This window comes from Mytilus trossulus, chromosome 3 (assembly GCF_036588685.1).
Source record: "Mytilus trossulus isolate FHL-02 chromosome 3, PNRI_Mtr1.1.1.hap1, whole genome shotgun sequence".
Taxonomy (NCBI): Eukaryota; Metazoa; Mollusca; class Bivalvia; order Mytilida; family Mytilidae; genus Mytilus; species Mytilus trossulus.
The window spans coordinates 67,149,901-67,163,609 of NC_086375.1; the positions used below are offsets into that span (position 1 = coordinate 67,149,901).

A 13,709-nucleotide genomic window follows, 5' to 3' on the forward strand; every position below is an offset into this window, starting at 1 on the left:
TAATATAGATTAGACCGTTAGTTTTCCCATTTGAATGGTTTTACACTAGTAAATTTTTTAGCCCTTTATAGCTCGCTGTACAGTGAGAGCTATGGCTCTGATTTGAAGACCGTACTTTGACCTATAATGGTTTACTTTTGTGGATTGTGACTAATTGGGACTTATACCACATCTCCTTACATCTATTTTGAAATACAAAGCTTTGTACAACTTGTTCATGTGGTAATCTTTTAAGAATAGTAAACTTATGTTTCATGGTCAGTGGTCTTTTATGTAAACAAGATTTTGAATTAGTACCATGTGTCTTTTATGGGATTGTAGTGAACACACAATTTATTGAGGATGAGTGAAAATATTTGTCATTGCATTGAAAGAGGTATGATATAAGGTATAACTTGTAATTAATATCCAACATTATTATACAGTATCATATGAATTTATTGTTGTAGTATATGAAAAATATTATGTTGGACGGATCTAACAAGAAGAATTTCTGTATAAATTTTATGTCACACGTGTGTATCAGATGTATATTTTCTTTTCAAAAATCTTTTAAAGAATTATCTTCACACAACAATCAATGGCATTTTAAAAAAACACCAATTTCTTTACAGAGTTGTATCAATAATGGGAATGTTGTTGAAAACTTCAATATCATATAATGTCTAGTCACTTCCATTATTTTATACAATGCCTTCTCATTCAAAATTAATAATATAAATAATAACAACAATAACAACAATAACAACAATATCACACGGTTTGATTGATCTCTTGGTTATCACTTGTTTCTTCAGTAGTGTCTAGTTGTGATAACAGTTCTGACGTCACTTCTGTAAACAGTCTATCCCAGTCCCAAGGCTTGTCCTCCTACAAGGAAATATTGTATATATAGGTACAGTTAAACAGTACTATTAAAATGATTGATATATTGTAACTAATGATTGAGCTGCCATATTAAATTGCTGGAATCCTATAAATGTTAGATTAAAACGATATAAAAGAAACTATGTAATGCTTATGCCTCATCTATAAAACTGTTTTGTTAGGGCCAATTTCCCCATTAATGCTGGGATATTGTCAACTACTGTTCTAAAATGCCTTAAATATATAATTGTTTCATTCAATCCTTTTTTTTATTCATTTGTCAAGGCCATTCCATTAACATCATAAAAAATTAAAATTATATTGCTGCATTTGTTTGTTGAAGGGTGTTTTTCCCCATTTTTTAAGCAAAGTATTGAGGGACTATTTAACTGTTCAAGTTTCATTATACCTAGTAACATGATCTCATTTCTGCCTGCGAGATAAAAAGTCATTGTAGTGCAAAATTTCTGCTTATGCCGGCCCCAATGTCCAATTATCAAGATAGATTAATCAGTAACAGTCATGCCTGCTATAACTTTACAAGGAACAAATTAAGTGTGTGTAGGCAATTTTTACTCACTTCTATTAAATCTGCTTCTGTAGATAAATTCTTAGTCAGTAACTTAAGATCTATATCATTATCCTGAAACAATAACAATTAGGTATTTATCTTAATTTTCATACAGCTACATGCAATTTCTATTTAATAAGATCCAATATTTGTTAAAAGAGAAACTGTTCTCATTTTCAATCGCAAGAATTGCCTAGCATTAATGGCATTAGATGGTGATGTAGACTACTGTACACCCACTAATTTTTGCGAGAGATTTATTTTCACATCTCTCGCGAGTGGAAAAATAACGCCAATATAAATCGTCGCAAATTTGTAATACTTGGATCTTTCCTTATTGAACTACATAAAATAATTAAAAACATCGTGAAATTAAAGTGACACTAAGTTGAATATAGAGGGCTTATTGCGAAATAAAGTATCCGTGAAAATAAGTTGGTTTACAGTATATGTTTTTGAACAAGAATGTGTCAATAGCTAGTACAAGGATACCCCACCTGTGAAATTAGGGTCAAAATTCTAATTTGGCATTTAAATTAGAAAGATCATATCATAGGGAACATGTGTACTAAGTTTTAAGTTGATTGGGCTTGAACTTCATCAAAAACTACCTTGACCAAAAACTTTAACCTGAAACAGGACAGACAGACCAATGGATAAATGAACTACAGATGTACAGACCAAACAAGAATGTGTCCAAAGTACACAGATGCCCCACTTGCACTATCCTTTTCCATGTTCCATGGACCGTGAAATTGGGTAATAATCTAATTTGGCATTAAATAAGAAAGATTATATTATAGGAAACATGTGTACTAAGTTTCAAGTTGATTGGACTTCAATTTTATCAAAAACTACCTTGACCAAAAACTTTAACCTGAAATTCCTACTTTCATTTTCTATGTTCAGTGGACCGTGAAATTGGGTAATAATCTAATTTGGCATTAAAATAAGAAAGATTATATTATAGGGAACATGTGTACTAAGTTTCAAGTTGACTGGACTTCAATTTTATCAAAAACTACCTTGACCAAAAACTTTAACCTGAAATTCCCATTTGAATTTTCTATGTTCAGTGGACAGTGAAATTGGGGTCAAAAGTCTAATTTGGCTTTAAAATTAGAAAGATCAAATCATTAGCAACAAGTGTATTAAGTTTCAAGTTGATTGGACTTCAGCTTCATCAAAAACTACCTTGACCAAAAACTTTAACCTGAAATTCCCACTTTCATTTTCTATGTTCAGTGGACCGTGAAATTGGGGTCAAAAGTCTTATTTGGCTATAAAATTAGAAAGATCATATCATAAGCAACAAGTGTATTAAGCTTCAAGTTGATTGGACTTCAGCTTCATCAAAAACTACCTTGACCCAAAACTTTAACCTGAAATGGGACGAACGGACGCACAGACGGACGCACAGACGGAAGAACGAACGGAGCCACAGACCAGAAAACATAATGCCCCTCTACTATCGTAGGTGGGGCATAAAAATTAAAATTTGTAATTAGATGTTTTATACTAGAGTGAATAATACAGGTATTTTCTAGTACTAGAAAAGTAGACTTACTGAGACTAAGATAATAAAACATTGTGTATTTTTCACTCTTTGTGTATCTTTTAATTTGACAAGGTAAAATAACAGATGAAATTAACACCAATACTGATACAAGTTGTATAAAATGCAGAGGCTGCTGAGCCTATGCAAATACATTGACAAAATAAAATGTATTTAAAAGTATGAGGCAGGGTAAAAATTTTACAAATCATAATAATTATACCAGAGTTGTAAAAGCTGCCTGCCTTAAAAGGTCATTATCTAGTTCTCTGTAGGTTGCCACTCTGTTAACTGCAACACTGAAATAAGAGAAAAGAGTTAATAACACTAACATGTTATAACCTAATAAAGATTGATAAAGTTATATACTTACATATCCTACTATAAACTTATCACAATAATGCAATTAAGTATTTTACATATTTTTTTTTAGAATTGATAGATTTTGATTTTGGTGCATCTGAATTACTTTTCTTGATTAATATTCATCAGATACAATCAAAGGTGATACTTTATATGTTCTGTATATAGATCTCTCTTAATAGTTAAAGAGAGGTAAAAAAAAAAATTATCAAATGGGAATCTAAAAATTAATTCTTTTGCTATTTTAAATGTCAAAATAGTTGGAAGTTTAAATTGGAACATTTAAATTTATTTTGTATCAATATGTAAATATATTAAGATGGTTCATTATACTAGTTTAACTGCCCATATTTTTATTTACAGCTTCATACTAATTAAGACTTCTGTATTTTATTTATTTCATCATAGGTCCACATGCAGTTTACTGTAGCAATTTTGAATTAGTTGTAATTTACATTTAAAATGGTACTGTTAGTAAGTTCCTTTTGACCTTTGTCTAAAAAGTGCCTTATAAATTTTATTTTCTTACAGTTATAGTACATGAGTAACAGGTATCTACAGCTCAGATAATTGCCTCTCAACCCAAACATTGCTTTGCCTGTTTAGTAATGTTATATAACTGCATTATATAGTACTGTAAATTCAGATATTATTGGTTGAATTTATCATTGAGTTTTTGTCATTTTATACCATAATGTGATTATTATTTTTGCTATACTGAGAACAATCCAATTTCATTCATATGAAAAAAGTACAAAATGTGAGGTGAAACTATCGCATTTTACACCCCTGTCACATTTTTTTGCAATAGAAACAATGCAATAGTTTCTAAATTTACTTTATACCAGATAAATGAGATAACATGTTCTTACTTTGGAGCTATTGCTACTTTGACTGTCATATCATCGTCTTGTTGTTCTTCTAGATCTGGTATAACAGGTATATCTAAAACAGAAAGATAGTTTGTATGAAAAAACTGATCAAATTTTATCCCAAACTTAGTTTCTATAAAATGAAATGTATTGCATACTGTTTAAATTAGAACATTAACAAGTGAGTGAGAAATGTATTTTTTTGAGACAATTTATCAATACTATTACCCTATCTTCCTTCTTCCATGCTACATGCAATTTTTAATGTCAATGAAGAAATCTCACCATTTCATAAACTTTCACAGTATTTTTCAAAGCTGAAAATGTATATTTATAATCATACCTGTATCAGATTCATTATCATCTTCAGGAGTTCTGGGTCTTAATCTCTCACTGCAAATAAAAAATTATTCTGCAAAACTGAAAAACTGAAAAACTAACCATGGCTATTTTTGCTCAGATACAGTTTCAACAATCCTGGGTTAAAAAAGGTATATGTTGATAATTATAATTATGAAATCCATGTATTCAATGTTTTCTTTTTATATAAATCATGTCATAACAATCTTGCATCTTAAACTGCTCTTTTGATGTTATATTGCAATGTTACATAAAAAATAAACAGCATTAAAATAATACAACTTGGTTCATTAAACTTAAGTAGCATTAAATTAATAAAAATATGATTTTAAATAAGATAAAAACACAAAACAAACTGCAACAAACAGGGTCAAAATGGGGGAAAAGGGTCAAACAGGAATAAGACTCGGTATTTAAATAAATAACACAACAAAACAAGGTACATTTCTTATTAAATAAATGAAATAAAATATACACAAAAAAGGAAGCAAATAATTTTTATTTTAATCATAAATAATTGAGTTAAAAGTGTATCTAAAGGTTTCCTTTATCCCTTAATTCCACATAAATAAAATTGTCTGAGCATGTATTGCTGACCTCAATCTTTGAAAAATATTGATTCAATGTTTATGTATGAAAACGGATCTTGTTTTCTTTATAAATCCAACTTTTTCAGTGCTGATCATATGAATGACATGTATGCATTATAACATTTCATTTTTTTTATTCATTGTTTGAAAAAAAATACAGTATAGGTCAAGTCAGTTGTTAAATGAGATAATATGGCTTGAATTTAATAGAGACACCCCTAAGAATTATACAGATTGCCAAAACTTGGTGGTTGGTTTAAAATTACACCTTATAAATATATATCAAATTCAAATTACTACTGGCATGTAAACTATAAATTGGGAGTAGAAACCATTTTAGATGACAATTACTAAGCATGTACATTTAAAAATGTAAATTCTGATGGGCCAGCAGACAAGTCTTGGTTACAATGAAGGAATTTGAAGATCTTGAAGATTCCTTTGTGGTTTCAGATGAAGGCTATCCATAAAATAATAGATGAAGGATGCCAAGTGACAACAACAGCTCACATGGGCTCAGTTTAAGACTAAGTGAGGTTAATACAAATGATTTTATGTTTTTAAGCATCAAACTTAACCTAGATTCCTATTCACCATACAAATCTATTGAGGCTATGATTAAAAATAAACTAAATAATGTATATATAATTGGTGTTCTGTGTCCAATGAAAAAGTTCTACTTAGAACTAATGAATTAGACTTAATCTAAAATATTCTATTAAAGACTTCTAATACATCACCATATTCTTTAAGCAAAAGAGCTGTAAAATCTAGTTTATTAAGTTACCCAAATCCCCATTATCAAAATTTTCTATTTCGGTATAGAACTGTTCCCATTACAATATGTAGCCTTATTGCATGACAATTGTCCACATCACTTTTTACAAAATTTACATTGCTTCTTTTCATTAACCAATTTGTTATACTGAACTCCCACCTTTACTCAAATTCATTTCAATAATAAAGATGGACAATGTTCATGTAATGGAATAAAATACTCCCATATTGAAAACTATGATATATAAGTTCAAAAATCCAAAATATTAAGTCAGGTGCTCTTGGTGAACTGTGTTGATAGAAAGGTTATTAAAAGTTACGACAAATAACTTGTAAAAGTTTACCCAACAATATCGTCAATATCTGCTAGTACATCACTGAGAAGAAAATAAAATCAATTAATAAACTTAAATAAACAAAATGTTTAAGGTGATAAATTAAAATTTGAAAAAAAATTGAGCAAAACACGTGAAAATTTGCCTCCTGAGACAAATTTTCTCATTTCTAGGCAATAGTGAATATTAATCTATCTGCTTCGACAGTGTTACCATTATGTCAGGTTATGTAATTTATTCTAATTTATTCAGCATACAAAACATGAATCCTGTAATTTGTACAGATTTTAGCATACAACCACCTGTACAAGACCTGGTGGTGGACATCTAGTGGAACTCACCTTCAGACATTTTTTGCAAGACTAAAATACTCACTGCTAAATAGCAGAAACAGATCTACCACCATAAAATGTATTATTCAAGTCCTTTTTATCATGCAGAAAATTATTCATTGAAAATAAATCAAAATTAAAATTACAGTAAAAATTCATGTAATTTACACATTTTTTTCAATCTTGAATGCAAACTTGCAGGCAGCCCAAGTGCAAAACGTACCATGCAGAGAACAAGAAAGAGAAACAATTTTGGTTTAAAGATGTTTTTATGTGTTGGCTGTCTCATTCCTATTTACCAATAGAGGGTGCAATTATTTGACAGTCTGTTAAAAGTAGTCATGCTTTTTTTAAACAAATATAAATTTTATAAAGAACATAAAAAAGAATATATTAGACCAATTCTCAGATGATGTCAGTGTGGAAAAATTATTCAAATGAAAAAATTGCTTAATTAGATTTAAATTTTGTCCGATCTCATGTACTTGTTCAATTTTTATCCTGGCAACATAACTAAAATATGTTATAATTAAATTTGACAAAAAATATCAGACAGCAGTATTTTCACAATATCAAGGGATTTCAAGAACTTTCCATTACTTTTGATAGTTAATAGGTTTTGATTTTTTTTTTAGTTTTTTCAAATAAATTTGAAGCTTCGCAACTTAGAATAATATATTTAGATACATGTATATATCAATAATGAAAAAAAACCCATAAAAAATAGATAAATAAAAGGTTAAATATTTCAATATAGCTTGTTAGCTATTGATACCAGGACAACCATAAGCATTGAAAGCAACCATCCACCAATATATATATAAAATTCATGAAAATAATAAAGTTGTTCTGCTCTTTCGACTGTGTCTTATATCTTTTGTTAATATATAATGATAAACAAACAAACAAAAAATGTATCCCTCAAAGTATACAACTTAAAAGTTTTCTTCTAAAAAGTGACACTTTAAGTAGGTAAACTGAAGATGAACTAATATACATGTAATCGGATAACTATTGAATCTGTCATGAAAACATAGTCAGGAGCATGTTCAGTGGTTATTGTTCATTTATGTGGTTTATATTTAAAGTGTTTCTTGTTTCTCATTTTAATATATATAGATTAGACTGTTGGTTTTCCTGTTTGAACTTGACACTAGTCATTTTTGGGCCCTTTATAGCTTGTTGTTTGGTGTGAGCCAAGGCTCCATGTTTAAGGCTGTATTTTGACCTATAATTGTTAACTTTTAACACATTGTGTCTTGGATGGAGAGTCGTCTCATTGGCACTGATACCAAATCTTCCTATTTGTATATACTGTCTAGTTCTGTATTTCATCATACAATCTACCAGCATTCATCATATGAATAGCTGATGCAATTGAGAATAATTTAAAGCATTTAATTTAAGACTATAAAACAATGAATTATCCTGCCTTTGCCATTTGCATGCAAATTTCAAGATTTTATGTCCAACTTGCAATGTAATTTGACTAAAACATCATGTTAAAGACTAGTTTTGCTTCCATGCAAGAGCTGTATGCACGATTCCAGAGAGACATTTCCAGAATCTTGATAGAGTTCAATCAAACTCTGCTAGTCTGACCTCAAATATTTAATAGAATGACTAACATTGAACTTAAAGTAAAGATGTATGTTTCTTTGAAAACTTAATCTTTTTAAATGTCATTCCTACATATCTTGTTATCTAGTTGAAATTTTAGACTTTCTTTCCATACTATATTACAAAACTATATCATAGTCCTTCACTGGAAAAGATAATTGTAGAACTGTGAATTAACTGTTTTCCATTTTTAAAAGTACTTTGTACCAAAAATAATCTAATTGAAAATAAATGTTATGTATATCCTTATTCTAAATATTAAGATATTTGAGTTCAAAGTTGCCGAGTTTGACTGTAAATTAAGCAGATGGCAGACTAGATATATGTGAACATGCAGCTTACTTCTTGCTGCTGAAAAGATCAAAAACATAATCTAGAAAATTAGTGGAAACAAAACAAAAATATATGGATAATACACTATAGTGTTAATCAATCATACACACAAAGAATAAAACATACTGGCTTTAATACAAAAATGTATATATAATATATTTTGTACTACAATACAGGTATATACATTTAGATTTTAATGATTTTTTCTACATTCCAACCTTTAACATTGAAAGAGCCAACTATTGATCTGACTAGCAGTGCCGTACAACTGTATTATGTAGTTAAAGTAGAGCAGAATTTTGAACTTTCGTGAGATGCATTGGGCCTAGCTAAATTAAAGCTCACTGCATAATCCTTTCAGGGATCTTTTAGTGTATAAAGTTCTGCAGTGATAGCTGTGTAAAGTACTTGTTGTAGTATCTATATGACTTATAAATCAGTATCGTAAATCTGAATTGTCTTAACTATTCTCTTTACAATATTTGAGACATGAAAATAAACACCTGAAAAAATGTTGAGTAAAATTTCAAAGTAAAATGCAAAAGGGAATGGTAGTAGGGCAATAGTATAGGTAAATATTTTTTGTCATTGAAATCTTATGTTATTTTTAATTTGGTGAACAGATCCTGGGAGTTTTTTCATTTATTTTTGCTAAAACATTTTTTGTATTACATGAACTTAACAAAACATGTTCCTTTTGAATAATGTTAATGCATGTACATGTAGTGTATCAAATTATGAATCAGGCTATAAGTATCATCAGATTTGGTGTTGTTTTTACATCAAATTTTGGAACCATTACTCAATATTGAACAAAAATTAAAACAATTTTTAATGAAAATTTAACAAAACAAAGAAGCTACTTGTCTCTAAAAATTTAGTTTATAAAGTCAGAGCAAATGCAAAACATTTAAAATATCATAAATCTGTTTATATTTATAGATTATCGTTGATTATCTCAACGAGATTGATTTTCTCACTTGAGCTGGTACAGCGAAAGTGAGAAAAGCAATCGAGTTGAGATGACCAATGATAATCTGTTTATCGCTATTTTACCTATGACGACGTTGTCAATTTCAATGTCAATTTCGTTAGCAACCGGCCACGTGGCCTCCTTAGTTTCTAGCGATAATTTTTCCATCTCAAGCGAGAAGCATGATATGAAAATTATCACAAAAAAGGATCAAAGGAAAAATGCACAAAATAGCGATATAACTGTATATCAACAAAAGTATTTGAACAAAAAATGGTTTTATTCAACAGTAAATTTTATTACAAGGTAGCATATATATCAATACACTTTATACATATTACTTTTCCATTTATTGTCATATTCCAACAAACAAAAAATCATATTCCATTTAATACACCTAGTTTTAAAGGATATCAAACCAGTATTTCAGGTAGTTTAGTTCAAATACTCTTGTTCTTTTTTATATATATATGTTCAAACATACATCTAAATGAAAATGCACTCATCTACTTATATTAAAACTACACATGTTTTCTTTTATTTGATCATTGTGCAAATGAACATACATTTTGTAAATATTTTGATAAAATGATTCTGACACATTTATAAAGTAAACAATTGAACAACACTTACTCTTCAATGTTTTCAAATCCTTCACCAAGTTTCCGACTGAAAAATGAATAGAGAAATTAATGGTTTTGCATTCTACAAATTATTTTATCATGTTCATTAAAATTGGAAAAAAACAATCAATGTTTATGTATATGAATCTAGGTAGTGAATGTCTAAGATGATGTCATCATTGGACATAACATGTCTGGCTGACTCAAATACTTTTTGGAAGCCCTGCCCTTATGTTCATATTTAAGTCTTTTTTGTAAGTTTGCTGCCTCAAACACTAATGCTATACTTTCTTCTAATCCTACAATCATTTGACAATTAGTAATTTTACAAAAAATACAAGTGCACAGATAATTTAAGTCATATTTGTATACATTTTAATGCTGCTTCTCATACCACATGGTTACATGTATATACAGTTTATTCTAAATTTTATGTCATGTTTCATTTAGTGTCATAATTGGGGTCTTATTATTGAAATGTCAAAAATATAATACTCCAGGTGAAAAGTTCAAGAAGCCTTTGTATTTTCTGCTGTCTCTGAAGTTTATGAAATTTAATATTTTCATTTTCAATCATTTGTCAATCATCATGCAGAGGTGGATTTAGGGGGGCCCAGGGGCCCGCCCTCCCCCCTCCTTTTTGGAAAAAAAAATATTTGCTTATATAGGGAATCACTGAAGCGTGACTGAAGCAACCCTCTCTTAGGTCAGTCAGTGGGCCCCAACTTATGAAAATTTCTGGATCCGCCACTGTCATGATCATTGTAGCTGATTACATTCAATTAAAGGCATTAATGCTTTATATATTGTTTACCTTTTACGCGGATTATCTTCACCCCATCCAGACACTCTTGAAGGTTTTGGAGGCTCATCCTGAAATGTTAACAGATCTTTAAAATGGACAAGATGATTCTTTCTTGGTAGCATACATATATATATAATTAATTATTTCTGAACTTTGAGTTAGCAAAACATGGACACAGGATCTTCATTTCAATGTGACTGATAAATCCTTATTTTATTTATGTAAATTCATTAATGTTTTGTTTTTGAGTAATTGGTGTATAAAATGTAAAAAAAAAGCTTTTATTGTCTAAATGTTGTAAGACTATAAAGATAACCTACAGGTTCTTGTCTTCCAGCCGGCTGTCTTGACTTTGGTGCCTTTGGTGAGTTTTCTACGCTAGCTTCAAAATCAGGAGCATCTGGTGGATTTGCTGTTTTCTGTTGAGCTCTTCTCCCTGTTTTAGCAGTACCCTATAATCAAAATAAAATGATTAGACACATACATTACATACATGAGGGTAGTAATGGGGGTACCTTCATGAAGAATAACAGTAAAAACTCTTACCAAATTACCTTAAAGATATATTGTTATTTTGGGGGCATGACAATAAAATGTACACTTTCTTCTAGTTGAAAGAAGCATCCAATGATTTTGACGCAACACATACATTTTGTACTTTTTCTCCAAAAATGATGCTATTTTCTCAAAAAAAATGATGCTAACGATAATTATTTTAAAAAACCTCTTACAAATTACAATGGAAATTTTGACAAAACACAGTTAAATTTTAACCAATTTGATGCTGAAGGTAGTAGCAAATGGTCATTTGACACCTGACGGTAAAGCGCATTAGCCATTACTCCCCCATGTACACTGACATTGTAATAAAAAGGGGGAACAGGGAGTATCTGGGTTCCCTACCTTCCCCCTTTCCTACTTTCTTTTCCCTCTCCCTACTCCCAATCCCTTCTCCCCTTACTAAAAGTCAAAATTCTGTCAAAGGACCTCACAGAAAATTTTTGTATCCCTAAGATAATTTCAAATTCATGATCAACATATAAGTGTCGGAAACAGTTTTTCGTGACAAGTATAACCTAACTTTACCTTAGCATTCTTGGATTCGCCAAAATCAAAATCATCTGCCATTTCTATGAATGGTAATTTAAGTGATCAACTGAAGCAATAATTTGCAAATTTCACTGCTGTCATGGAATGTGTTTATCTAAGGGAGAAAACTCTGAGGTTGTGAAAAGTAATTTCAAGTCGACGTCGGTTTGTCTCCGGAAAATATCTTACTGTGTCATAGATAAAAATAGTTTACCTTCAATTTAAAATGTGGGAATAATAAACCTGTGTTGTTTGATACGTTTGAAGCAAGAATATTAACAATCCCGGTGTTTAACACTTTAGTTGCGCTTTCCATAATAATCACCGGACGCTATCAATCGTTGTCCTGGAGCATATTTAATCTCCTCATTGTTTCATTCCATAATATGTGCAGTTGTAATCTTCTATTAATTGTTTCATATAAAGTGTGCACATGTTTCTTACATTTGTTTTAAATGTCATGAATAGTTTTGTTCTTATTTAAGTATGATAACATATATGATCAATAATATAAGTGTGCTTAGTAGATAAAGTTTAAACTAACAATATAGCAGGTGCTTATAAATACATTAATTTATTGCAGCCATAATACAGCCACAATACTCATCGACAAAATATTGGAAAGGGCTTATCATCGGGTAGAACATGGGAATTTCCCTCGGAACTTGTCTATCTAGTATTACAAATGGGCTACACAATGAAACTTCTAGATATTCACTCCGGCGGGACGATTTACATTCGACCATAATGCTCCAATGATAGGTATTACACATCTATGATTCGACGGTGTAATACGCCTTGATCATGTACTTTTCAGGAGAGTTGATCTCGACGTTACACAGTACCATAACGTGTTTATAGTATTAAACGACGGTCTGGAGGAATAAAAAGTTCGGATAAGACTAAAGTGAAGAAAAAAAATATTCAATACTAAATATGAACATAACAAATATGGGAGAAATATCAATGAAACTAAAGTCAAGTAACAAAAGCCTCAGAAAGCATATTATAAAGCATTAAATAAAAAACAAAATTCACGTGAAATATTGTTTTATAGAAAAACCTATTGTTTGTTCTTTCAATTGACTGCTTTTCGTCATGATAAGTTTACCGTGCTCAAAGTCAATTACGCCTGGTTCTCATACTTTATTAGTTTCAAACAGGCAACACAAGGCAATACCTCACTATAAATGTATTTTTGGAGTGCCGAAACGTTTGATGGTTTACTCACATGGTAATATTTGATGATGTATATATATGTCGCTGGTTATTCAAATTGTCCAAGTTATCAAGACCCGTTTACCTTTTCTGATCTCACTTTTAAAGTACAAGTACTTGGCGATTATTTGTTCAAATGTCACCTTTGATAGAGTTTAAGGATATTTTAACCATAAAAATGTAAATAAAAGTGTGAATTAAGATGTAAAGAAAGGTACAAATAAATCCAGGATCCTCAACTAATAACCTACAGTAACATCAAGATTCGCGTAGTGGAATAGACATTTCTCAATTGTGGAAGAAAAATTTTGCCTACTTCACTTGGTGTTAGTTTTAGTTTAAACTGTACATATTTTATTATTTAAAAATGACAAATGTGTTAGTGTTTGGTCTTGAGCAGTTAATTATATCAACATTTTTGTTTAA

At 30.1% G+C, this 13,709-nt stretch overlaps 1 protein-coding gene across 4 annotated transcripts; it reads right to left on the bottom strand.

The window, feature by feature from the left end:
• Positions 1–444: 444 nt before the first annotated feature.
• On the bottom strand, positions 445–12,520 carry LOC134712190 (intraflagellar transport protein 43 homolog). Of its 4 annotated transcripts, none has more exons than XM_063573489.1 (10): positions 12,280–12,520; positions 11,297–11,428; positions 10,986–11,044; positions 10,182–10,217; positions 6,300–6,332; positions 4,572–4,621; positions 4,229–4,301; positions 3,217–3,292; positions 1,448–1,510; positions 445–870 (listed from the first exon to the last, which is right to left on the bottom strand). In XM_063573489.1, the coding sequence occupies exons 1-10, from the start codon at positions 12,379–12,381 to the stop codon at positions 754–756; spliced, it is 741 nt and encodes a 246-aa protein (XP_063429559.1). In that variant the 5' UTR covers positions 12,382–12,520; the 3' UTR covers positions 445–753. The 4 variants fall into 4 exon arrangements, with proteins under 4 accessions (XP_063429559.1, XP_063429560.1, XP_063429562.1 ...); XM_063573492.1 differs by lacking the exon at positions 12,280–12,520 and adding an exon at positions 12,063–12,200 and having other exon boundaries at positions 452–870; XM_063573490.1 differs by lacking the exon at positions 6,300–6,332 and having other exon boundaries at positions 447–870; positions 12,280–12,519.
• Positions 12,521–13,709: the final 1,189 nt, after the last annotated feature.